We start from the raw sequence: 27395 nt of genomic DNA, 5'->3' as shown, positions 1-27395 counted from the left end.
CACTGGGTGACCATCTCCTTGTTTGGGTGGGGCTACTGGTTTTGCTCAGCAGTCAGATGGGGCCACTAGCTGGCTTCTGCAGTCACCTCCAGTTGGGTAAAGTCCCAGGCTGTGTTCACTGGTAGGGTGGTGCCACTGGTTGGATTCCATGATTGAGCAGGGCTGTGGGTTGGGTTTAGCAATCACCCCTGGTTGTGTGGAGTCTCAGACTGTGCTCCACCACCAAGTGGTACCGCTGGCTGGATTTTATGTTTAAGTAGGGCCCCAGGCAGGACGTATTGGTTCAACGTGGCCTCAGGCTGTGCTCTGCGATTAGGTGGGGCCGCAGACTGTGCCCTGAAGTTGAGCAGGGCTGCATTCTGGTGTTCCTGATCAGTAGACTGTGCTCTGCTGCTAGGCTGAGCTTCCTTGTTGGGTGGGATCACAGGCTGTGCTTCTTGGTTGGACAGGATTACTGGCTGGGCTTCCTGCCTGGGCAAGGCCGCAGACTGTGTTCAGCAATTGGGCAGGGCCGTAGACTGGGCTCCTCTGCTTATCAGGGTTGTAAGGCTGGGATCCATGGCTGAGTGGGATTGTAGGCTGGGCTCTCCCTCTCGAGCAGTCCCATAGGCTGGGTTCCCTTGTCGCCCAGGGTCACTGTTCCAGCTCTCTGGTTTTGCAGGGCCAGTGGCTATGCTCAGCAGTTGGTCAGGGCTGCTGGCTTGGCTGCCTGACCAAGTGGGGCTATACGATGGGCTTGTGGCTGCTCTAGTTCCCTGGCCAGGCTTCCTGGAAGGAGAGAATGGAGGCTATGCTCAGCACTTGGGCGAGGCTGAGTATTTGCTTGCCTTCATGGGCTGGATGGTAGAACAGGCTTCATTTCCAGTCTGGCCCATTGATTGTGGGTCCAAATCAGGTAGAACTACCAACTGAGCTCCCTAGCCAGAAGGGGCCACTGGCTCAGCTCTGCCGATGGCCAGAGTTGCTGGCTGGGATCTTTGCTCAGACACTGATATGAGCAGGAATGCCGTTTGCCAGGGCCTGAGCACTGTTTGCTATAAGCCCCGCCCCCCTTCTCCACCTCTCTCTGATCCCCAGTAGTCAAGCCCAGCAGATTCCTCTGGTGATCTCCATGAGGCAAGACCTGAGTGGGCCTCCTGGGAAGTGTCCCATATGCTGGGGGAGCTGGATGTCCACCTCGGGCTCTCTTTTCCCATTATGGAATCCATATTCCCACTTCTCCCCACAGGGAGGAGGGTGATGTGGTCAGGGTATATCCAGTCCTCTCACCCTTCTAATGTGCTCCTTCTCAGTCTCTGTTGTCCAGCAGGGTGCTTCAGCCTTACCCTCAGGTTCTAACATCTTCACAATGGAGTCTTCTCTATGCATAGTTGTTAGGTGGTCTTCTTGTGAGGGGGACTGAAGTTGGGAATGATCTGTGTGACCATCTTGACGACATCACTCTCCTCTATATGCTTGACTTCAAGTAGATTATATATTCCTTAATGTAGCGATAAATTATGTCTTATAATTTTGCCTCTCTGGTGCTTAGCTCCATACTGGGAATGTGGCAGGTGAACAACAGATGTGTGGTAGTTCTGTGATTAAAGCCTGTGAGAAAATAAAGCATTATAGTATAAATTAGCTTCGGTGTATGTATTTTCATAAAGAAACAGAATTGCTGCTCCTCCATGCACACCTGCATTTGCAATATGTATTTTTTTCCTCCAGAGTTTCTGTTGTCAGTAGCTCATAGTTATTGATTCATACTGTTTATTGGTAGTAACTCTGTGGGCTGCTTTGCTGCAGGGATAATTTGATTAGAGGTACTGCTGTTTGACACCATTCAGGAAAATGTTACACTATAAATGGTATTGGATTTGTCACAGAGTGACATTGAAGAGAAACCAGGGATAGGCAAACTAATAACATGCTAGCCTTGTTATTAAAATTGGGCCTTTTGGCATTTTTGTCCACCATTTTTTGTTGGTATCAGTGCCTTCCTAAGAGATAAGCTATGTGACCAATTTGATGACTTCTATTTGGCAAGGGCAGAAACTAATGCCAGATAAACAAGTTCATAGTAAGCTGATGTAGAGCCCATGCTTCCAGAATACTTTGTTTCTGTCCTCTGAGGTTAGATATCTGTTTTATTTAGGTAAGGGGGCAAGATTGGAATGCACTGAAATGAAATGCTCATGTTGACAACATAAGTTTTAATGGAACTTGAATCTGACTGTGTGTGTGCTGTGTTTTTTACAGTGAATCATCATCCAAGGACCTACCAGAGACCACAAGAAAACATGGGGAGAAGTAAGTTTCTCTTTACTTTTAAATAACTTAGATTCTCTCCACATTAATCCACTATCCAGGAAATTAGATTTGCAACTCAAAGCTTGTATTTGGGTTTTTTTTTTGTTTGTTTGTTTTTTGTGGGCACCTAAATCGTATTTCTGGTTAGTGTTAGAAAGGTTTCGTTTGAAGCAGGGCTGTGCAGAAAAAGACAACAGATCACATGTTGCTCACTGGAAAGGGTCTTTTTTTTCCCCTGCTCTTTTCTGGACATCTTCCAGTACAGGGAGAGAAGGCTCAAACATGATATTATATAAACCTGCCCTAATCCCAGCTTCTTTACAACTCTTAGCAAAGTAACCCATATGCTGCTAATGGTTTCTGAGCCTTGCTGATAATAACATAAACAAAAATATGATGGTAGTATGCAACCAAATGATAGTAGTAAAAAATTCATCTGTGAGCTTGACTTATAAATGGCTTTGGTTGCCCCTAAAATGTTTAAGCCTGGCATTAAGAAGCATTAGATGAATTCTTTTTATTTTTCCTTTGTCATAAGGCTATTATATGGGCAGTGAACAATAGACAAATTTAAGGTCATTTCTTTGTTAAGTTGTTAATAACCAGCCACTGCAGTGACTTCATAAATAATTCTAATCAATGTAGACCATAAAAATCTGATGCTATAAAGGACCTCAGAGGAAGACTTGGTGTTGGGTAAGTATAATGAGAAGAGTACTGGACATAGGTCAAAGACCTGAATTCAAGTTCTACCTCTACTATCTTGATCAAATCCTACCGTTCCCCTAAACTTGTTTGTTCATCTCTGAGGTGGGATTAATAACATTCTGCACTATTAGCCTCAGGAGACTGTGGTTGTCATAATGTGATAATATATATGAAAGCATGTTGAGAACTCTGAAGTACAATGGAAGAGTGCAGTGATATGCTCATTGCTGTCCTTACTGAATAAGTATATCTTCATTGGTTATGTCTTTCAGTAGTTAAAATGAAGTTATTTGATCAGATGCCTCTGTAGGCAGCAGGGCTGGGACTAGGGTTGTGCAAGTGACAGAGAGTGCTTCCTTATGTTTATGCTCTAGGCATCTTTCTCGCCCCATGTCAGTATGGGCCCTGGTAGGCAGCCCCAAGGATTATAGATAGAAAATATCTTCCTGAACCTTGATGAGCCAGCTTTTGTGTGTTTTCTCCAGTGCTTCCCTGGGTATTCTGGTTCTTTCCCAACCTTCACAAAAGATACCAATCTCTGATAGTTTAGAAATTTTTAAAAAATGACTAAGTAAAAAAAACTGGTCAAAGTTCTGGGACTAATCCATACCACATCCTAACTCCAAGTCAGCTGTCAACAGAACCTTCCAGAGTGACTCATCATGGTTTGATCCTCACTTTCTCCAAGCTTCAAGTGAATTTGGAGAATGTTGTGATGATTGGATTTCATCATGGCCATATGGCGAAGAAAGCTGCGCTGAGACAGGGCAACACATTCCTTCTTGTTTTCATTCTTCCTTTTCAGAATGGTCATCAGGTTATTAGCAGGGAGATCATTCGGTGCTTGCTTTAAAAGGCGCCCCACCCAGTATTTGTTTAAATGGTCAGGTAATTAATAGAGTTCTTGCTAAAGGACAGGGCATGGTACTGTAATCTGCAAAGATGGGCATGTTTCCAACCTGGAGATGAGATAAGGGAAGTGCTTCAAAAGAAATACTACTTTTACAAACACATGGAAGCCTGTAATAGCAGCATGTTGACTGTGTTAAGCACTTTAAAAACATCCTTAAAATCCTGAATCTCAAAGAATCTATCCTTTACACTCTAAGCTTTACTTAGTTTGTCTGATTATACTTGTTAATTGCTGAAAAAAAGGATGCTTAGTGAAAAAAAAGGTGCTTCTGTGGGCTCTTTTTTTCCTTTTCTGGCAGTGTACAATGGAGTTTTTAGTGGATTTGGCAAAGATTCTCACAAACATAGCTCAATGTGTCATACAAAGGGACAGCAGAGGAAAATATCACAAAGACATGGCACTAGCCTCATTAATTAAGGAGCCATGAAAACAAAGAACACAGCTGGGAAACCATACAGTATAGATGAAAAATTAAAATGAAATTGAGGTGAATTTCTTTTAGTATTCTTTGATACTGGATGAAGAAATTATTTATAAATATGTGTTAGAGGAATCATTCTTTTATTTATGTGATATGAAAAAATTCATAAACAAATTCTTACAAATTGTGTCCATTGTATGTGGCATTGAAATCCCATTTACTATATAGGGATTTAGTATTTAGCTAGAATTTAGTATTTAGGACTTTTATGAATATATAATTATTTTGATATTAACAAGTATCTGTAGAGCATTTCATAACTCGTACATATTTCTCCTTCATTATCTTATTTGAGTTGTAAGAGAACCCTATAATGTAAATAGGGATTATTATCTTCATTTTATTTATTATAAAACTGAGGGTCATGAGAGAGTCTTATCTAAAGTCCACAGTTTATAAATGAAGAGTCAGAAGACAAACCTAGGTCTCCCTATGTCATATCCAGTTTTTATTTTCTTCCAACAAATTGTATTCTGAACACCCTAGTCATCAGCAGTGTATGAAGTTGATTAAAAACTTAGGAGCTATCTGATGCTGTGAAAGGTATGGAAGAAAATATTTTCTTAGAACTACGATGATATTCATGTTTCTCACAGCATGGGGGAGTGAGCAGATAGGAAAAGAGAAGTGGCTCAGTGTTCATCAACATTTATGGTAACAGCTAAAACACTTGTGTCAGATAGTGGGGTGCCTCAAATATCAAAATCCTCTGAGCAGTGGTGGTCCATGGCTGCAGTAATTCAGAGGCAGCAGCAGTGATTGGCAGTCACCAAGCTAGATAACAAGATAATTCAACTCAGAAGCTTGCTGTACACAGCCCACAGTGGGAGGTGCCCAAAGTAAGGGGCCTAAGACACCACTTCTGTGGTGAAAGTCACCCTTCTTGATTGATAGGTTTTTATATTTGTGGTTCTTCATAACACAAAGAATAAAATACAGCATGGAATACCAGAACAGCATGTAGATAACAAGGGGAGATGCTGTTACAAAAAAACAACAGCATGTATAGATAAAATTATGTGTAAGATTTTAGTAGAGAATTAACATTTTCACAAAGAAGAGAATGTAAGGATTTTGCAAATATGTATATATAGGCTTACCAAATATTATGTACATAATACTAGAGAGTATTTATCAGTAATCATCTTCAGATGGAAAGTAAAACTTTATCCTACCTTTTCATCCCCGCCCCTCCCCCTACCCCCCTGAATAACTGGTACATTCACGATAAAATGACAAAAGTCTCAGTATTCCACAAAGCAATTTCTTGGGAGTTGTCTTGCTAAAAAATTTGGGGGTTGTTTTTGTTACAATGTTTGAGTAGAATTTGACTTTGAATCACACCTATTTTCCATCTGATTTTTTTCTGTCAGAACACACTTCTCTTACTGCATATTTTAAGTGCTATAGCAGCAATTTATGGTATTTATTACTCTAATATGCAGTTATGATGGCTAATTTCACTGTCTTTACCTTAATAACAAAGCTTCTGGAAGAAATTCATCATGTTTCCTCAATAATAGCAAACCACAAGATGTTCCTACTCGTCTTTTACAAAATAGGAATAATATTTAGCCATGAATCTTCAAACTGATTAATTTTGCTTTGTTGTGTAGAAAACAATATCTGGAATAGCTGAATGATAGCAGGCAGACAGGTCTTATTTGTGAAGAATAATTAACATAAAAATATAAAGATACCTTAGCATTTTTTCTGTTTCTCCTCTTTCAGTATTTAATCTTTGGAGATAGCTTTTACCTAGCCTAGGAGGTAACCCTAGGTCTATAAATTCTTAATCTGCAAAGTCAGTTTCCATCTTCATTTTCCATGCTTAATGGTAACATGCCCTTGATGTCCTAGTATACATGAACATATTGTTGTGCTGTAGAGAAACAGAGACAGTGCTACCAGTTACACTCTTTTTTTATTATTATTAAAACATAGCAGCATCATTCCTTTGGGTCACTGGATGTACTTGGCTCCTTTAGTTCAAAGAACCCAAACATGTCCCCTCCACTTACTAAGACTTAACGGAAGGAAGATGGTTTATAGCTACCACAGTAAATTTCTAAGCTCTTTGAGTCACTGCTAAACTACTGTTCAGTTGAGGCCAATCCTAAACTTTCATTCTGAGCATACAGCTCCATGTTTTCAAACAGGGAATGAGTGTTCAAACTGACAAGCCTTGTAAAGTGACTGTCTCGTAATGTAGTGCCTAATTTTATTTGACAGCTCCCAGGTTTACAGTTCAAGTGAAGGCACACATTTAAAGACAATTATTTCATTTTCTGGCCTATATTAAATCTGAGAGTCTCTCTATTATGGTAGCATATTCATGCCTCTGCAGTTCAGATGATGTCACCAATTTATCGTAAACCCTTGTCTAGCTTCATAATTTTATAACAGTAAAACAAATCTGCTTGGGGCTGACAACAGCCATTATTTTTTCCTGGCAAGTTTTCCCATCAGAAAAAAAATGAGCTTACTATTTAAGGGTCAGGCTGCTTTTTTTTTTTTTTTTTTAAACATTATAGTGCTTGATGCTTTTTGTCTTTGATGCAATCCTCTCTGCCTTTTACCTATTCAAGAAGAAAATAACTTTGGTACGTAAGTTTAGAATGGTTTCTCAACCTTAGCACTACTGACATTTTTTTAAAAAATTGAGGCAAAACACATAATGTAGGCAAAACAATTCACATAACATAGAATTGACCATTTTAAAGTGTACAGTTTAGTGGCATTTGTACAGTCACAATGTTGTACAACTATCTTGTACCAAAACATTTCCATCACCTCCAAGGGAGACCCTCTACCCATTAAACAGTCAGTCTCTATTTCTCCCTTCCCAGGCCCTGGCAACCTGTGATCTGATTTCTAGCTCTATGGATTTACCTATCCTAGATATTTCATTTAAATGGAATAATACAGTATGTGCCCTTTTGTTGTGTCTGGCTTTTTTCACTTAGCATAATGGTTTTTAGGTTTATCCATGTTGTATAAGTACCTTATTCCTTTTTATGGCTGAATAATATCCCATTGTATGAATATACTACAATGTGATTAGTCATTCATCAGTTGGTGGACATTTGTGTTGTTTCCACCCTTTGGCTATTCTAAATAGTGCTACTGTGAACCTCGATGTACAAGTTTTTGAGTATCTGTTCTCAGTTCTTTGGGGCATACATGTAGGAGTGACTATTGACATTTGGGGCCAGGTAAGTCTTTGTCGTGGGGCCTCTCCCCACTACATGCCAGTGGCACCTACCCCCCCAAGTTGTGAGAATCAAAAATGTATCCAGACACTGCCAATGTTCCCTGGGGTGCAATGTCTCCCAAGATTGAAAACCACTGATTTAGAATAAAGGGAAGGAAATCTTTAGAGATAAGCCATAATTAACATATTATGATTTTCATAGAAGTAATTCAAGTCTAAAGGAGAGCACTAGAGTTGGCCCTCTGTGTCTGCAGGTATCCACGGGTTCCACATCCATGGATTCAACCAACCATGGATCAAAAATATTGGAAAAAAGTAAAAATTCCAGAAAGTTCAAAAAAGTGAAACTTGAATTTGCTGCATGCCAGCAACTATTTACATAGACTTTACATTGTGTTTCCAACTATTTATGTATCACTTACATTGTATTAGTTATTATAAGTAATGTAGAGATGATTTATAGTATATGAGAGGATGTGCATAGGTTATATGCAAATACTATGCCGTTTCACATAAGGGACTTGAGCATCTGCAGAACTTGGTATCCATAGGGGGTCCTGGAATGAATCCCCCATGGCTACCGAGGGACAAATGTATATGGTTGTCAACAGAAATAATCAATAAACTGATCTATGATAGGAATAGAAAGAAGTTTTATTTGAGCCAAACTAAGAACTGTAGCCCAGTAGACAGCAGCTCAGATAACTCTGAGGAACTAGTCTGGAGAAGCATGGTTTTCAGCACAGTTTTATATCTTGTCAGAACAAAGAACATCAAAGAAGTCAGGGATCCATTCCTTCAAGATTTCAAAACAACAGCCACAACAAATCAGCATACACACAGGGACTCAGTATGGCCTTCGCACCTGGGAAGGGAGTCTTATCATTGAAGGCATACCAGCATTGGTGACCCAGGAAGGGAGGCATTTCATCTTTATTTTTAACATGGACATTTTTTACTTCTGGCCAATGCACCCTTTTCTTTAAGGATTAAGGCAGATGTACGATGCATGTTTGATAGGCCACAAACAGGCTGTTTTAGTTAGCATAAAGTTCGAGTTAAATCATATATAAGCCAGAATGACTTTCCCATACCGCAGTATGTGAAATTTTCTTCCATTATGGTTCTAGAAACCAAGGTGTAGTCCTGGTCCTATAATCAAGCAGCTGTGTCCTTGGATAAGTCACTTAACCTCTGGATTTCAGTTTTCTTGTCAGTAAAATGAAGGGATTGAGATGGATCAGTGGTTTCCAGTGTTGCTCAGTGAAGCTCCAGGTTTTCTAAAGGGGTCCCTGAGGAGCCACTATGAGAGAAGGGGAGGAAAAGAGAGCACTCCTGGTATGTAGTACCTCCCCTTCAGACAGAGCAAGCGAAAGTTTGAATTCTATCATTTCTAGAGCAAATTCACATGTAAATAACATTGATTTCACCAGCGAAAAGTCATTTCTGAAATGCATGTGCTAATTAACAAAGGCACTAATTTGTCAATGAGACTCCATTTCTGAAATCCATCATGCTCTGCTGTTTGTGCACAGAAGAGAAAGCTAGCTGAATACTATCTTTGAGTGCTGTCTAAACAACCACCTCTGAAATGTGGCTTTTTGATTAAATGTAGTATGTGTTCTATTAGGACAATTGTTCACTCCTAACATCTAGATTACAGCTAACTGTCACATAGATAATACCATACTGTCTATGTTGACAGATTGTGAAGCATTCATTATAACATAGAGTTATGTATTTAAAACTATATTTCATATTTGCTGAGTCTCTCTACATGCCTTTCCCCCCATTAAATGGTGATTGTTATAGTTGTTTCCATTTCCTTCCATATGGGACAGAACTGTAATCAGTGTAAATCAGATCCATAAGCTAAAAACAAAGTTTTATGGCCGTGACAACTATAAACTCTAAGACTAATGATATTCTTGTTAATAATAGTTGAGGCCCTAGTGATAGGAGAAATACCTATCTTTGGAATTCCCGTGTTTTCATGATTCCACCTGATTGTGTGCTTAATTTTGTGCAAATTAGACCATTTTCTAATTCCATATTTGTTTGTTTCCTGTGGGTAAGGCACAGCCCCTAGTCTATAAATATCATGTGTTAGAGTACCACATACCATACGTTTAAACCAATTATTGCAATTGCTAGTAACTTGATTGCTGTCATCCTTATTTCATGAAGCATTCTTTTTGATAAGGCATTATGAATTGTAAAACTCCTTCAAAGAAAATTTGGCCTTTTACCTTCCTTTGTGGGAGAATCTATTAGATCTTTTCTCTGTATCTCGTTATTCTTTACAAAGCGTAAAATCGTTAGACAAGAGACATCTGAATATTTGATGTAAAATTTGGCTTTTAAGAAAACCATATTGAGTTAGCAAGACTCACTCGGCAGGGGGGAACCATATTTGTTTTGTTTTTAAAAAATATTGACTTTATAGACGTACGTTACCGGTTTTGTCTTCTCTCTTACAGAAATCCATTTCTGTCATTTTCTCCACTTTCTCCACTTATTCCAGGAAACCTGCCTGTTATCATCTGGCGTTTCATTACATACCTCCGGTAGCACAAAGATATCTTTTTTTAAAGTCTTAGGTAGTGATCATAACCACTACATTGTCCTTAAGAAGCAGGTTCAGGATATTAAAGATATTAATTACTTCTTCTCTCAAACCCTGAGACCCCCCACTCTCACTAGCTCAGTCCTGTAACTTCACATTATTTTTCAAATATCTCAGTCCTTGAGTGGGTTTCAGCTTCCTAGTTCCTGTGAATACATATACTACATGCCATTCTAACTAAGCTATAAGTTTGTGACAACCTGTTTGGGCACATGAGCACCACTGTACAACAAATTCTGAATTATAAACCTACCTGCTATGAAAAAATTAACCTTTAATTTCCACAAATAGGTTACAGTGGTGAAATACAATTGGGAAATAATCTGGTTTTTCCACCTCCCTAACTAATAGGAAGATAATCCAAATAGGATCTTTTTATTTTGCATAATATTGGTTTTTAGGAGGTGAAATGTCACTTTAGAATTCTAGTGAGACTTTGTTTTTCTAGGGAAAGTTATATCCATCAGTCTGTGATAAGAAATGCCTATTTAATACCCATTTCAGCAGAAAAAAACCTTGAAGGCATCGTATGCACGCACAACTGAGTAAATGATGGTATCAAAATGGCTTAGAAGCAAGAAAACAAAGAATTATGAGTATGACACTTCATAAGATTTTCTTTTATAGTATATAAATCTGAGTGCAGGATTTGGTGTGCTCCTTGTTGATTTTTGCTTCTTGTTTGTTTTTTGTTGTTGTTGTTGGTTTGGGGGATGGTGGTTGCTTGGCTGAAAAATAGTGTATTCATATCCCCAAAGAATTTGGATGTGATACACTACTCCCACGTAACAAAAATCTTTCCAAGTATAAAACCTCACAGTCACAACTCAAAGGACCTAAGAAATCATATATATACAACATCTTAGGTTCACAAATTAGGAGACAGGCCCAGATAAATTAAGCAACAAATGCAGAATCATGCAGCCAGGTTAGTGCCAGAGCTGGACAGGAATCCGCATACCTGACTACAAATTCGGGACCTTTTCACCCTACCATACTCTTCTCTTTGCCTGCAGTTTCATTTGTTTCAATAAAGGGTTAGTGAAAGTGGTGAACGGATATTGGCTTTCTCAGACTTCAACAAGATAGCCTCAAAAGGCAGTTTTCATATGACTAACAGAAGGCTCAAATAAGTGGATAGCTTAGCATCTTATGCAGTCTTTTATGAGAAATTCACAACTAAACAAGATATTAGAGATTTATTCAGAAAAGAAACATAGCTTCCTGGTTAGCATGTGGACTCATTATAGTTTCAGTCTGTGGCACACCAACATTTACACAACACTGTCTAGGAATGAACTTTCCATTTGAATAAATACATTTTGCAGATTGCTCATGCTCACCTTTTTAAATTGTTAAAAAAACTTTTTAAAAACTATTTTTATGGAAATAGTTCTAAAATAGATCATATACCTTACTGCCTTCTTAAACAATATCGTGAACATCATGTGGTCCTTTCTTGGTGACTCAGGTTCACCATCATAAACATAATCCCAGCTTTGGGAGCTGTTAGTGTGAGCAGGGTTAGGACCTACTCTAAATAACCCTCAAAGAGCCTTCTGTCTGTCTGTCCTCTTGTCTTCAGATTCATCAGCTTTCACTTCTTGTTGCTGTCAGTGTGTTGATCCAGTTCAGCCCACCCCTAGTCCCTTCTGCTTCTCAGCTTTAATGTGCAATGAGGCTTTCAAGTCTTATAGCCAGGCTCGTGGATGAGGGTTGAGTAAATTGATCCTTGATTAATCTAAGGGAGCTGAGGCTCCCCTGTAGGTAAAACATAAGATAAGTTATAATGCATGACCTTGGTCATCTTTTGTTTCTAAGTTTATGAGACTGGATTTATTTGAGTGACTTCTGCATAAATAATGTCTTACTGTCCTTAATATCCACAGTGATTATGTCAAATATTGAATAGCTACCTGAACTATCAAATAACCCAAGTATCAATGGAAAATAATTTATTTAGTATATTTTGTTGTAGCTACTCATTCATGATTTGCTGAACATATATATCTGTCATGTGTATGATTTTCATTTCTTAATCTGTCCTTCTTAAGAGCTTCTTTGTGATCTATTATTAAAATGCTGATGATAGACTATCAGCATACATTTGATCAAAATTGAAGTTAATAAAAGTAAACATATAAGGTATGGTAAAGGATACTTGCTTATGAGTTTCTTACAGAATCAAGTCCTTCTAAATAAGGACCAGAAATAGTCCTTAATTTACATTCTGAAGAATTTCTGAAATTTTTAAATCTCATGATATCCTCAAACTAGTTATGAATCATCAAAGTAGGCACTACTCAACATTAGCTAATTGAAAGGACCTATGAGACTCTCATAAGGCTTTAATAATGGCTAAAGGTATGGTGCAGCCGGAGAAAGATGGCTCCTAAGGCCATTTTTAGTCACACAGGGCATGCTTTTTCTTCTAATTGTGAACAGTCGAGATACATGCAAGATAACCTTGGTCTCAGGGGAGCCAAGGCACATGTTTACTGAGAATCTTTGATACCCAATGGTCATACAGATGAAATTAGGCTGCATACCATCAGTGCAAACCATCAATCTATACCTTTTCAATAAACAGTGTAGACAAGCTAGTACAGAGTGCCTCCAAGGGCTTTAAACAGCACTTTATAAAGCTAGTACATTTCATCCCAATCTTGACCAAGGGGACCAAACTTCTAGGCATCCCTGGAGTTAAACATACAGACTCACTGAAAGTTAACCCTATCCTTGATCATCTATTCTTTTATTTTCTAAGTGTATTTTTTTTTATCATCTTGGTAAATCTCTTGTTCTTCCTTTAATGGAATAACTGCCACGATGACAGCTGTCATGGTGACAACAAATCACACTCTTGTTTATTGAGCTCCATTTTTTGCCAAGCTCTGAGCAAAGCACTTTATGTCCATTACCTCATTTATAACTATGACGTCGGTGCTGTTATTCCAATTTTACGGATGAGGAAGGGAAGCGTAGGGTTTTTGCTTTCCTCTCATAGCTGTTTGCTTTAACAACTTTTTCTTACTTTCTAAATGCGTAACTGATGTGTACCATTTAACAAGCTTGGAATACCAATGAGATCACATTCGTTACTCAGATTAAACAGCCACAGCCCCTGGAAATATGAGAATGTCTGTCTTCCTTCCCTGACCAACCCTAGTCCCATGGGAAATTGAAGAACTCTAGGGTTGCACCTTAGGTCTAGAGGAGTACGCCCTGGGAGGAGCAATCAAGATGGCGGAGTAGTAGGACATGAAGCTCGCCTTCTCCCACAGATAGAGGAGTATGCCCCGCCTTCTGCACTGAAGAAAGATAATGGAATGCTAGGTGCATTTGTAGGAGGTCCCCATTCTCTCTTGCTCTTCATGTTCTTGCTGTTGTTGCCGGCGTATAGTCTTACATTAAAACCAGGGCACTCAAACCAGGCTTTCTGGGGCTTCCCTGGTGGCGCAGTGGTTGGGAATCTGCCTGCCGATGCAGGGGACATGGGTTCGAGCCCTGGTCTGGGAGGATCCCACATGCCGCGGAGCAACAGGGCCAGTGAGCCACAACTACTGAGCCTGCGCGTCTGGAGCCTGTGCTCCGCAACAAGAGAGGCCGCGATGGTGAGAGGCCCGCGCACCGCGATGAAGAGTGGCCCCCGCTTGCCACAACTGGAGAAAGCCCTCGCACAGAAACGAAGACCCAACACAGCCATAAATGAATAAATTAAAACTAAAGAAATGGCTTTATTTTTTAAAAAAAACGAAAAACCAGGCTTTCTGGTACCCAGGACAATTCCAAGGACAATAGAGGAGTCACTTTGTGAACTGTGGCACAGGTTGCCTTTGCTGGGCTGGTAGTAATTACCAGCAGCGCTGGGAAAAGAGGAGGGCACCTTTCTACCCAGCATTTCACTCACCTGTGCTCGCTCCATAACACAGGAGGCCCGATTGCCCAGTGTTCCGGCTACCTAGTGACCCTGTTGTTTCATTTTCATCTCCCTGGCCTCTTTCCCAGGCAAGCTCACAGAACCAGAGTGGCTAATTGAGGGAGACCTTAGGATAACCTACAATTGAGGGGTGTGACTGGATGGGGGGGGTACTATACTATATTCTTTTCCTGCTGGCTCTTATCAGGGCCACAGTAACCCATGTGACAGGTTTCAGTAACTGTAAACTTTCAGAAGGGATCTCAGTTTCCTTCCTCAGAGAAGGAACTTCCCAGCCCATTCAAGCATGGTGTGCCAGATGTATTTGGGAGAGCAGTGGCAGGACTCCATCAGCCTCTAGAACCCCTAGGTCAGAGGTTCCCAAACTTTCTGAGTTTAAGGCGCCCTTAGTTATTGCAGTGACTTTTTCACAGCAGCCATAGGCCAAAAGAAATGCCTAATAGTTCCATTTATTAAGTAATTAGGTCCAAACAACTTAATAGGTATTTATATCCTGACAGCTTGGTAGCCATTTGAAAAAATAATACAGGCATACCTCCTTTTATTGCACTTTGCAAATATTGTGGTTTTTTACAAATTGAAGGTTTGTGGCAACCCTGTGTTGTCAGGTAATAGCATTTTTAGCAATAAAGTATTTTCTAATTAAGGTATGTACATTGCTTTTTAAAGACATAATGCTATTGCATACTTAATAGTCTATAGTATAGTGTAAACATAACTTTTATAAATGCACTAGGAAACCAAAAAACTCATGTGACTCGCTTTGTTTCAATATTTCTATCTTAAATAGTCATGCAGTTACTTACTAATTGGATGTGTGTACCTGTTGGGCACTGCACAACTTTTCAAACCTTCTCACTTCTTGTCAAACACAGCACTTTTTTTTTTTTTAATCATAGCCGAAAATCCAGTTTCACAAAGGAAAGGAATGTAGAACTATCTAATAATGAAACTGTGAATTACCTTAAGCTCATAGTTTGTGTGGTGTCCAACAGATGTTAAGTATCAATGCATTTCTCCAAAAATGTAAACTATCCTGCACATTCTTCATGAATTCACTGCAGCACCCTGGGGAGCCAAGGTGCTAGTTCCTTGCCAAGCCAAAAAGCATCTGGCTGTGCCCTCTTCCCACAACAGTAGTTGCCCAGCTACTCTCCCTCTACATAAGTATTACGACAAATCAATGGTTCTTTCAGAACAACAAAAATTGTGCTCCAAGCGGAGCCCAAACAGAAGTACTGTACAAATTTCAAAAGGTAGTTTCTCTTGCAGAAGGATATTCAAGTGCTGTCTCACTAGAAACTTTGCAGTAAATGTACTGATTTCATAATCATATATTAAGTTTACGATGCTGCCTCATAATTAGAGGCATGGTCCATGGCTTCCCAGCTTCTAGTCATTCAGATATCAAGTTTCTCCCATTCTGCCATTTCCTTTATTCCACGCTTATTGAATCATGTTCTGTACCAAGGTCTTTACTAGGTATTATTAAAGACAGATGTTGGATCAAAATATTAATAATACATGGGCCCTGCCCTCAAGTCTTGAGGGGGAACCAGACAGGCATACCAAAAATTATAATAAAATTACAATATACTTTAGTTAATTGCTATAATTGAAGTATACGTAAATACTGAGAGTCTGTAGCAGCTCTGTCTAACGAAGTGGGGAGTAGAATCTGGGGAAGGTTTTTAGAGGATGTTACATCTGAATGGAATAGGAGTTTGCTAGGCAGAGGAAATATTAGGTACAGAATTATGGAGGCATAAAAGAACCTATATGAAGGATGGTAAGATTTGGTTTGACTGAGGAATAAGGTACATGATGGGTGTAGTGGCCAAAGAGATCACCCATATTTCACATCTGTCCCTTTCTTTCCCTTCCTATTGCCACCATTCTAATGCATGATCTCATTATTTCTTAACCTGGTCTATTGTAAGTAGCCTTTTTCCTGGTCTTTATCCCTCCATTTTCTCTTCATCCTACCCCCAAATCTGTTGTACTTGTACATTTTTCTAGGTTATTCTCCACGAAGTATCGGTCTAAACTCTTGAATGCTGTCGAATAGTTTAAATATCTTAGCCTAACATTAAATGCCTCCATGACATGGCTATCAGGCCCCTTTGCGGTTTCATTTCCCTCTCTTCCTCTTTTGAATCGTGTACTCTGGCCCTACTGACCAGCTCATATTCCTCGTTTGTGGCCATAGGTTTATTCGATTTCAGGCCCTCAACTCACTATTTTGTTTTCCTAGGATGTCTTTCCTCACCATCTTTGCATGCCCCAATCCTGCCAGTTTTTAAAAGGCCAGCCCAAATATACTTTTCACTTGCCCTTCTCCAGGTCCCTCTCCCATCCCGAAACACACCTACCCAGTAGAAGTACGCCTGCCTGCTGACCTCAAAGAGCATCTACCTTGTTCATCTTGCGTTAGAGCTGTTTGTGTATCTCTTTTATCTTCATTATCTCTTGCACTGAAGAACCTTGAGGTCAAAGGCAGTCTCCTACTCATCTTTGTGACTTGTCATGATCTCATTGTACATAGTCTGTGTTCAGTAAATATGTCCTAAAGAAGGAATTTTGTTCACTTAAAAGAAAAATGTAAACATTTGCAACTTTAAATAATGGCTGTTTCAATGAATCCAGACCCAAGATTAGAGAACTGATTAGATAAGTGGAGTAGAGATTTTCCACGTGGGCTGTTAATTTTCAGGCCTTACCATCTGCTGTTTTTCAGCAAATGTACGGACATGATTTTGCCTAGATAAAGATTTTTGGCATTAGAATGTCAGTTTTAGTATGCTGCAATGCATTAAAAATATATAACATGACTACATATTTCGGTTTAAGGCAGTAATTTAGAGAGTTACTTGAGAAGCTATCTTATTTCATTTATTTTTATTCTTTTCTTTTGAAGAGAAAGCATGGGTGAGAGCTATTTATTTTGAAATTATGAAAAAGTAGTTACGTTTTTTGAATTAATATACTTATTTTGTGGTCATTTATGTGTTTACCAGTCTTAGAGTTTAAATATTTTCTTTAGTAAGGGTGTTTCCTAACTGAATCTAAAGAAAACAGCTTAGGTTTTTCTTTATGTCCTTTAATGAGAAAAGAACATGTTTGATTAATACCTCAGTGTTGTGTTCTCAAAGTAAATTTACATTCTGTATACTTGCCACATCATGTAATCTCTGATGAAGGCATACACATGATTCTGGACAGCTGTGGGGTAACTCACACATTTTGATGAGAAGGAGGTAGAGGGAAGTAATCATCTTTAGTTTCAAACATTAAGTCCAAACATAAGCCCTAGCATCGTGGAAATTGCCCAGTGTTTTAGGAAGAAATAGTCTGATCTTATCCTATAGGTCCAAGCTGCCACCTTCCCCTTTATTTTGTTTCCACATAGAAAGAATCCCAATTCTGGTATCACCCATGACATTTCCAAATTACCTTGATGAGGAACAGCAAATACTCTGCCACAACTTCCTATTCCCTAATATATGGCAGACGGAACTAATCTGTAACAATATCTTTCCTACTGGTCGGACTCTTACTCTAGGTGGTATCTTCTAATTGAGCACATTTGGCAGGTGAGATAAAATCTACTTGCCAGCTTATTCCATCTAGAGTTCTCAGTATTATATCGTGTTGCCTCCCAGTACAAGAAAATACACAGAAGGTGTTGGTGGAGTGCTCTTGGTAATTTGATTAGGCTGGAATAAGAAGGGCTGTGTCTTGCTGTACATTACCTTATAGTTGCTTAACCTTCTGAATTAGCCTGCTTTCTGGTTTCAAGAGTTAGCTGCTTTCCTTGACACCTTTATGGAGATAGTGTATATAACATTTTCTCTTAGGAGAATTTAGGTTTCTTTTTTCCTCTTAAAAGCTTAAAATACATTATTACTGATTGGTTTATTTTCAAGAAAACTGTCCCAAAAGCCAAAGATGCGTTAGACTTTATTGACATATCTATTGTGTTTAGAAACAAGGAAGCCAATAGCCCTGATCAGTTTTGTACTTGTCAGACCACACTCAGTGTAGAATACAATATTTTATGAGGTAAAGACGGTATGGAGACTTCTGTCTATTTTATATGACCAACAGATGAAGGAACTAGACATGTTTATCCTAGAAAAGAGAAGCCTCGAGAGAAATCAGTTACTGTCTTCATGAATTAGTTGGCCTATTATATGGAAGACAATTGTTTGTCATGGCATAAATAAAACCAATGGCTAGGAAGTTGTTAATTCAGTGAAATGTTCCTTGAAAAAGGGCTCCACAGTCAAATAAATATGACACATGCCTGTGTCATGTTCGTTTTCTGGAGATTTAAAATATATATTAAATGCATATTAAGGGTCCTGAAAAGTCATGCAGTAAAAGATCTTTTTTAAATTTGTTAATCCCAGCGTTCCATAAACACCTTCCTCAGAACTAGTTTTCTAAGGAGCTCCCATTTGAATAGTGGTTTCAAACTGTGGGAGTGGCACCAGCAGCACCAGCGTTACCTGGGATCTTACTAGAAATGCAGCTTCTTGGCCCTACCCCAGACCTATGGAATCAGAGAATCTGGGAGGTAGGCCCAGCAATATGTGTGATAATAAGTCCAGCATGGGATTCTGATGCTGCTAAACTGTGAAAAGCACTGATAGAAAATTCTCCTATTACTCTCCAACTCAACAGCATCCTTTTATTTTTTTATTTTTTAAGATTTCTTCTAACAATATTTTATGACTGTGTGATTAATTTTTATCGATGGTTACCCTTCTGAAGTACAGAAGGAAGGAAACACTTATGGAAGGCCTGCTGTAGTTTTCAATGTAGCCATCTAATTGGTATCAATTTGGATACTTTAAAGAATCCTAAGTAATGAATCCGTATCTTCTATGAAGTGAAATACACATTTCTAAAATGAGGTAAACCTTAAATTCATTGCTATTGTGGCCATTTTTAAAAGAGCATTTACTGTTTTTCATTTTACTTCAAAATGTTTTTTGCAAAATGTAGACCTTTTTTTTTTTTAAAATACATCTTGAAGGATCTGTAATGTGCCTTCTCTCATGTCAGAGGTCTTTAAGATTAGGGAATTTTCTAATTTCTTTGCATTAGCAGAGATTAAATTCTGGTAGCATTCTATTTATCTCTCCAAACAAGCAGGACAGTTTTAGAAAAATGTAATTGAAGTATAGTTTAAAATGAATCTGTACATAAAAAAAAATAATTCCCCATGAGTATGCATATAACCATTGCCTTATTTTACTGGGTATCATAAATATGCATTTTGAATGTTTATATGAAATGCCCCTATAAGTCATGCGGAACAATTTTCTTTTTCTGAAGGACATTGAAATGGGGTTAAATATATTAAAGTATCAAAATATATTTAAGTGCATTTAGAACAAAATTATTACTAATATCCCTTGGAATGAATTATGGCCAAATTTGTCGTAATTTCTTGATATTATTTTGTCAACTCTTCCTTTCATACAAGTAAGTGTTCTCTGGGTTTATATTAGGTCAGTTGGAATTTTATTTTTTTTTTAGTTAGGGGGACAAAGACTGATAGTCCACAGACTGGATTTTGATTTCACTGCTGCTGTCCAACAGCAGAACGCCTGGGGGCATCCTCTTACAGTAATGAGCACATTATTGCTATATTTAAACACCCATGGTTGGCAGGAATGTGCTAAAGTCTGGATATAACATCGTTAATCATGTTGCTGTCCCTGCCCAGGGCAACTGCTACTGAAAGGACACATTCACATGATGAGGAAGACAGCAGATTGGTGGTTGAGAGCTGAAAGTCACTTCATTGCTGACCTAGAGAAAGAGGTTTAGGGTGTTGGCTATGTTTTCTAAAGAGTATCTAGCAGATTTCATCTTGTATATTAACTTTCCACATTTTTTTAATTACAATTTTATGCTTATTATTATATCTCTTTTTAGTTTTCCTCACAGGAGAAAAAGCCAATTCAGTATTAAAACGCTACCCAAGAGCTAATGGACTTTTTGAAGAGATAAGGCAGGGCAATATTGAACGTGAATGCAAAGAAGAAGTCTGCACATTTGAAGAAGCAAGAGAAGCTTTTGAAAATAATGAAAAAACTGTAAGTATACTGGCAATCTTTTTTAAATGTTCACAGATTTGCCTACCTTTGTGATGTATATTTGAAACCTGCATTCCCAAATTGTGTGCATTGCTATCATTTAAAAACTACCCTCCCAAAGAACTAACTCTGAACGGGGCCTCTAACTAAGCCACCCGACTCTGCGGGTCGGAGGTCTAGTTTCACTTCCCTGTGTGCTGGTCTGTCTTTGAGGGCTCCATTGCCATAGGACCCTGCTGAGTTGAGATCGATCATCTGAGCAAGGGGGAAGCACGTTTTACACAAGGCTTTGTTCAGGAAAGTTATAGATACCATTATGACCATACCGTGCTAAATCATGGAGAAAGTGCAGAGGAAGCTAACATATAGTGATGCTGTTTTAAAATGTTTTACTCCTTAGGTAGGTTTATTCCTAGGTATTTTATTCTTTCTGTTGCAATGGTAAATGGGAGTGTTTCCTTAATTTCTCTTTCAGATTGTTCATCATTAGTGTATAGGAATGCAAGAGATTTCTGTGCATTAATTTTGTATCCTGCTACTTTACCACATTCATTGATTAGCTGTAGTAGTTTTCTGGTAGCCTCTTTAGGATTCTCTATGTATAGTATCATGTCATCTGCAAACAGTGACAGCTTTACTTCTTCTTTTCCGATTTGGATTTCTTTTATTTCTTTTTCTTCTCTGATTGCTGTGGCTAACACTTCCAAAACTATGTTGAATAAAAGACCTCTATGCAGAAAACTATAAGACACTGATGAAAGAAATTAAAAATGGTACAAACAGATGGAGAGACATACCATGTTCTTGGATTGGAAGGATCAACATTGTGAAAATGACTATACTACCCAAAGCAATCTACAGATTCAGTGCAATCCCTATCAAACTACCAATGGCATTTTTCACAGAACTAGAACAAAAAATTTCACAATTTGTATGGAAACACAAAAGACCCCGAATAGCCAAAGCAATCTTGAGAAAGAAAAATGGAGATGGAGGAATCAGGCTCCTGGACTTCACACTATACTACAAAGCTACGTAATCAAGACAGTATGGTACTGGCACAAAAACAGAAATATAGATCAATGGAACAGGATAGAAAGCCCAGAGATAAACCCACGTACCTATGGTCAACTAATCTATGATGAAGGAGGCAAGGATATACAATGGAGAAAAGACAGCCTCTTCAATAAGTGGTGCTGGGAAAACTGGACAGCTACATGTGAAGGAAAGAAATTAGAACACTCCCTAACACCATACACAAAAATAAACTCAAAATGGATTAAAGGCCTAAATGTAAGGCCAGACACTATAAAAGTCTTAGAGGAAAACATAGGCAGAACACTATGACATAAATCACAGCAAGATCCTTTTTGACCCACCTCCTAGAGAAATGGAAATAAAAACAAAAAAAACAAATGGGACCTAATGAAACTTAAAAGCTTTTGCACAGCAAAGGAAACCATAAACGACAAAAAGACAACCCTCAGAATGGGAGCAAATATTTGCAAATGAAGCAACTGACAAAGGATTAATCTCCAAAATTTACAAACAGCTCATGCAGCTCAATATCAAAAAAACAAACAACCCAATCCAAAAATGGGCAGAAGACCTAAATAGACATTTCTCCAAAGAAGATATACAGATTGCCAACAAACACATGAAAGGATTCTCAGCATCACTAATCATTAGAGAAATGCAAATCAAAACTACAATGAGGTATCAGCTCACACCAGTCAGAATGGCCATCATCAAAAAATCTACAAACAATAAATGCTGGAGAGGGTATGGAGAAAAGGGGACCCTCTTGCCCTGTTGGTGGGAATGTAAATTGATACAGCCACTATGGAGAACAGTATGGAGGTCCCTTAAAAACTGAAAATAGAACTACCATACGACCCAGCAATCCCACTACTGGGCATATACCCTGAGAAAACCATAACTCAAAAAGAGTCATGTACCACAATGTTTGTTGCAGCTCTATTTACAATAGCCACGACATGGAAGCAACCTAAGTGTCCATCAACAAATGAATGGATAAAGAAGATGTGGCACATATATACAATGGAATATTACTCAGCCATAAAAAGAAACAAAATTGAGTTATTTGTAGTGAGGTGGATGGGCCTAGAGTCTGTCATACGGAGTGAAGTAAGTCAGAAAGAGAAAAACAAATACCGTATGCTAACATATATATATGGAATCTAAAAAAAAATGGTTCTGAAGAACCTAGGAGCAGGACAGGAATAAAGACGCAGATGTAGAGAATGGACTTGAGGACTCTGGGAGGGGGAAGGGTAAGCTGGGACGAAGTGAGAGAGTGGCATTGACATATATACACTACCAAATGTAAAATAGGTAACTAGTGGGAAGCAGCCACATAGCACAGGGAGATCAGCTCGGTGCTTTGTGACCACCTAGAGGGGTGGGAGGGAGGCACGCACAAGAGGGAGGAGATATGGGGATAGATATATGTATACCTATAGCTGATTCAATTTGTTATAAAGCAGAAACTAACACACCATTGTAAAGCAATTATACTCCAATAAAGATGATATAAAAAATAATAAAACGTTTTACTTCTACAAAAGAAGAGACATATCAGAACTCCCCTCCTCCCTCTGACAAGATACCTCTTCACCTCTCCTTACTCTAGACCAATTGCTATGCAAGGAGAACAGGGATTAGAAAGCACAAGGCAGTGGTATACATTCTCTGGAACTGCTTTATGGTAGGAAATGACATTACCAGTGGTTGCCATTATATAAAGATCCATTCCTGTACGCTCACCATGAAAATAACACTACATGCGAAACAAGTGATGTTAGATGTGATAAAGGGACATCAAATAATCTCAGGAGCAGTGGATGCAGAAGTTTTAAAGAAAGAGGATTTGTTCTCTTGTTAGGTAGAGAAGGATCCAGGGCATAAGAGGAAGGAGTTCAAGGAGAGGTTATCAGAGAGGCAGCATTGCTAGATTCCAGTGTGCACAGCAAAGGTAAAATCAGTTTATAAAGTGATAAGCTGTGAGCATCATGGTTTTTAAATCTTAAGTCCCACAGTTAAAAACAGGGAAAAGAATACATCACCCATGATGCCATTATGCAATCACAAAGCACTGTTGGCTTTTTAATTTCTTTCCAGCTTTTTTCTTCTGTATCTGCTTACTTCTTGCAGGGTTTTTTTACATATTTTTTCTTCTTATTAATATATGTAAATTGTAGAGAAATTGAAAATGTAGTAAAACATAAAATGAATAAAATCACTTGAATTCTTAGCACCGTCAGTTTTATAATTTTGGTATTTATCATTCTAGCCTATTTTTAGTATATAATTTTTAATAAGGACAATAGGATTATAGTATAAATGGTGCTTTGTAGCATGCAGTTTTTAATAAAAAACTAGCTCATGTACTTAAATGGAACTTAGTTTTTGATATTGTGATTTTTCAAAAAATACAAATTTTAGATATTCTACTGTGGTTTTCATAAAGCTAATGACTTTTCATCCTGCTTTATCATTCTCATTTAAAGGAAAGGTAAGAACTTTAGTGGGAAGATACTTTGAAACTATGTAAATATTTCTGTTCTCCACCAAACTTCTACCTACTAGTTTTTGTGTTTTTTTTTTTTAGTGTTTAATCTTTTGATTGCATATAGAATTTTGAGCCTGAATTTCCCTTCTGAATCCAGAACATTATTAAAAACAAGCATCTTTAAATGTCATTAGGCTTTTCTCCAGGTACTAGTATTTTTATAATCATCAAACAGCATTCTTAGTACTACATGAAGTATAATACTTTGAGATTGAACTATGGAATATGTCAGGACTTAAATAAACTTTGTAAATATACACTGGCTGTGGATCGTACACATTAATCAGACATGATTTCTGCCCACCTTACATGGCATTTTGCTCTCACATACATTTCCCCCCTCAGCTAAGTTTAAGTTCAGATTATCATAGAAATATGTATAACGGGTTTATTAAAAGTCCTAAGATTTGTGAGATACAAGTAGAAATCAACTTTATTTTTCCTTTTCAGTAGAATTTCTCCTTCCACTCTTTCCTAGACTTGATCTGGAGTGCAGTCAGTCCACAGCTTTTTTATATGTTGTTTCCCTTATTTTGTATTTTCAAATGAGTTCCAACCTTACCCACTAGTTTTAATGTCTGCTGTTGATAGTTCTTGACTGAATCAATTAAATTCTAGTTTAATATAACGCTAAATGGTGGATTTCTGACTCCATCATTCTGTGTACGTTTGTTAGTTGGCATTCCACTATGGGCAGGAACTTGCCCTTTATCTATCTTTCATAGATCATTTTATTCAGTGAGTTATAATTCATTGCTGTCAGTGTTTTGATCAAAATGTCTCAAATTTGGTTAATGGAAGTTTCTTCAAACTGGCTTCTCTGTCTCTTTGACATGTCCCTATCAGTTTTTCTAGCACTTTTTTACTTTTTGGCCCAACAAGGTGTTCCAGGATAATCTTGTACTTTCTCTGCCCCAGTCTTGGAATTGGCTGTTTCTCTGAGGAGCCTTTCTTACTTATAGTTAGGAATAATATTTAGAAACCAAGATCTGGGAGCTAGAGTGTTCTCATTGCTATCAGAGTATCATTGCTTCTGGGCCTTCCAGCAACAGAGCTAGGAAAATAATTACACACATATATGCATATAAATGTGTGTGTGTGCGTGTGTGTGGTGTATGGACTTGCATATTCATCCTGCTGATCTCCGATTCCAGTACCCCTCAGGGTTCTTCGTTTTCCCCATTCTGTATTTGTAGGTGCGATGTAGATATTCTTTGTAGATATTCTTCCACAACGAGGGCCCTGACTTCCAATAACATCAATATATTGACTCATTTGCCCAGTTCTACAACACACCTACAGTGGTTTCAGAATTTTAATACCCATATCGTAATAGGGAGGGGAAAAACATTTATATTCATCCATCCATCTATCCATTCTGGAAGTCACTCCATATGTATTCACAGGGATTATCCTATTTTTAAAAATCTGTATAGTACTTCCTTGTAAGGATGTGTCACAGTTTATTCAACCAGTCTACTGTATTTAGGCATTAAGTAGTTTCCAGTATTTTTGCAATTACAGATAATGCTGTAGTAAATAATTTTGCATTATTGGAAGTATATCTTCAGGGTAAATTCTTAGAAGTGGATTGCTCGTCAAGGATTGGTGCATATGTACTTTTGTTAGATATTGCGAGAGTACCCTCTGTAAAGCTTGTACTATTTTACATTCCCACCAGATATTTGAGAGTGCCTATTTCCTCACAGTCTGACCAGCAGAGTGTATTTTAAAAGTGTTGACATTCTTTTCAATCTTTTGGGTGTGACGTGGTATCTTGGTGGTGTTTCAATTTACATTTCTCTTATGAGTGAAGTTGTGTATTTTGCCATGTGTTTATGGGCCATTTTTATATCTGTCTTGTGAATTGTCTTTGCCTTTTGCCCATTTTTGTATCAGATTTATGGTCTTTTTTCCCCTGAATTTTTAGTAAGTATATTAGAGATACTAGCTTTTATTGGTGACATATTTCAAATATTTGCTTACAGTTGTCATTTATATTTTGACTTTGCTTATGGATTTTTCTCATGCCATTTTTTTCATTTTCATTGTAGCCATAAATTAAAGAAATATTTTATTAAATCCAGATTTTTAATCATAGTAGAAAACCATCCTCTTATGCCCTGGTTATAGAGGAATTCACCCAATTTCTTCTAACATATTTGAGTTTTTACATTTAGATCTCTGATTCACTTACAGTTTATTCTTGGGTGTGGTGTGAGTTATGGATCTGATTTTTTTCACATAGCTATCCAGTTGTCCAAACACAATTTATTATGAAATCCCTCTTTGCCCCAGTGATTTAATTACGCTTTATCATATACCTAATTTCAGTATGTGCCTAGTCAATTTCAGGATTTTATATTCTAGTCCATTGGTCCATCCTTCTGCTCAAATGCCAGTGCCACACTGTTTTATTTATAGAAGATTTTTAGTATACTTAGTATAAATTAGAACTAGTTCTCCTTATAAGCTCTTCTTTTTCAGTGTTTTGTGAGCTATTCTTACATGCCTATTTTTCCATATAAATTTTAGTATTAATTTGTCTAGCACAGAAAAAAATCATTTGTCAGTATTTTTATTGGGATTTCTTTCAGTTTGTAAATTAATTTAGGGAGAACTAACATCTTTAAGATATTAAATCACCCTCTACAAGAAGAGATTTCTTTCTATTTGTTGAAATCAGTATTTCTCTCTTTCAGGAATGTTTTATTGTTTTCATCATATAAGTTTTGCATGGTTCTTAGGTTGGTCCCTAACTATTTCTTTGTTGCTATTGTACATGGGTTCTTTTCCATGATATATTCTAACTGGTTATTATTTGTGAATGTGTAAGCTATTGATTTTTTTAAACCTTATTGAGTTATAATTGACATACAATTAACCACACATATATAAAGTATACAACTTGGTAAGTTTTAACATATGCATACACCTATGAAACCATTACCACAGTCAAGATAGTGAACAGATTCATCATTCCCAAAAGGTCCTTCTTGCCCCATTGTAATTCCTCCTTCCCACCTCTCCCCATGATCAAGAGCACCCCAAGGCAATTATTCATCTGACTTCTGTCACTGTAGATTAGTTTATATTTTCTAGAGTTTTCTATAAGTGAAATCATACATTATGCACTCTTTTGTCTGACTTCTTTTACTCAGCATGATAATGTTCAGATGTCCATAGTGCACATATCAATAGTTATTCATTTTTATTGCTGAGTAGTATATCATTATACATATATGGACATTTGGGTTGTTTCCAGTGCGGGGCTATTACAAATGAAGCTGCTATGAACACTCATGTACTAGGTTATTGATTTTTTTAAATTAATAAACCATATATTTATTTTGACTTGAGTTCTAAGAAATCCTGTGGTCCAAGTTATACTTGGAAGGATGCATTAGGTTTTTAAAAACTTTTGAGATAATTATAGATTCTCAGAAAATTGCAAAGATAATACAGAGAGGTTCCATGTAGCCTTTACCCAGTTTCCCCCAGTCATTACATCTTACATAA

General features: G+C 37.8%; 1 protein-coding gene across 1 annotated transcript in view; it reads left to right on the top strand.

Annotated features, from left to right (window-relative positions):
- PRRG1 (proline rich and Gla domain 1) overlaps positions 1–27395 on the top strand; it is a 140844-nt gene that overhangs the window by 55132 nt on the left and 58317 nt on the right. The window contains exons 2-3 of the mRNA XM_061178335.1: positions 2242–2292; positions 20124–20284. Of these exons, the coding sequence (XP_061034318.1) occupies positions 2283–2292; positions 20124–20284 (171 nt within the window). The 5' untranslated portion in view covers positions 2242–2282. The remainder of the gene's footprint in view (positions 1–2241; positions 2293–20123; positions 20285–27395) is intronic.

The sequence above is a fragment of the Eubalaena glacialis genome, chromosome X (genome assembly GCF_028564815.1).
Source record: "Eubalaena glacialis isolate mEubGla1 chromosome X, mEubGla1.1.hap2.+ XY, whole genome shotgun sequence".
Taxonomy (NCBI): Eukaryota; Metazoa; Chordata; class Mammalia; order Artiodactyla; family Balaenidae; genus Eubalaena; species Eubalaena glacialis.
The sequence above is the reverse complement of the archived record's forward strand: the minus strand, read 5'-3'. Positions and strand labels throughout refer to the sequence as shown.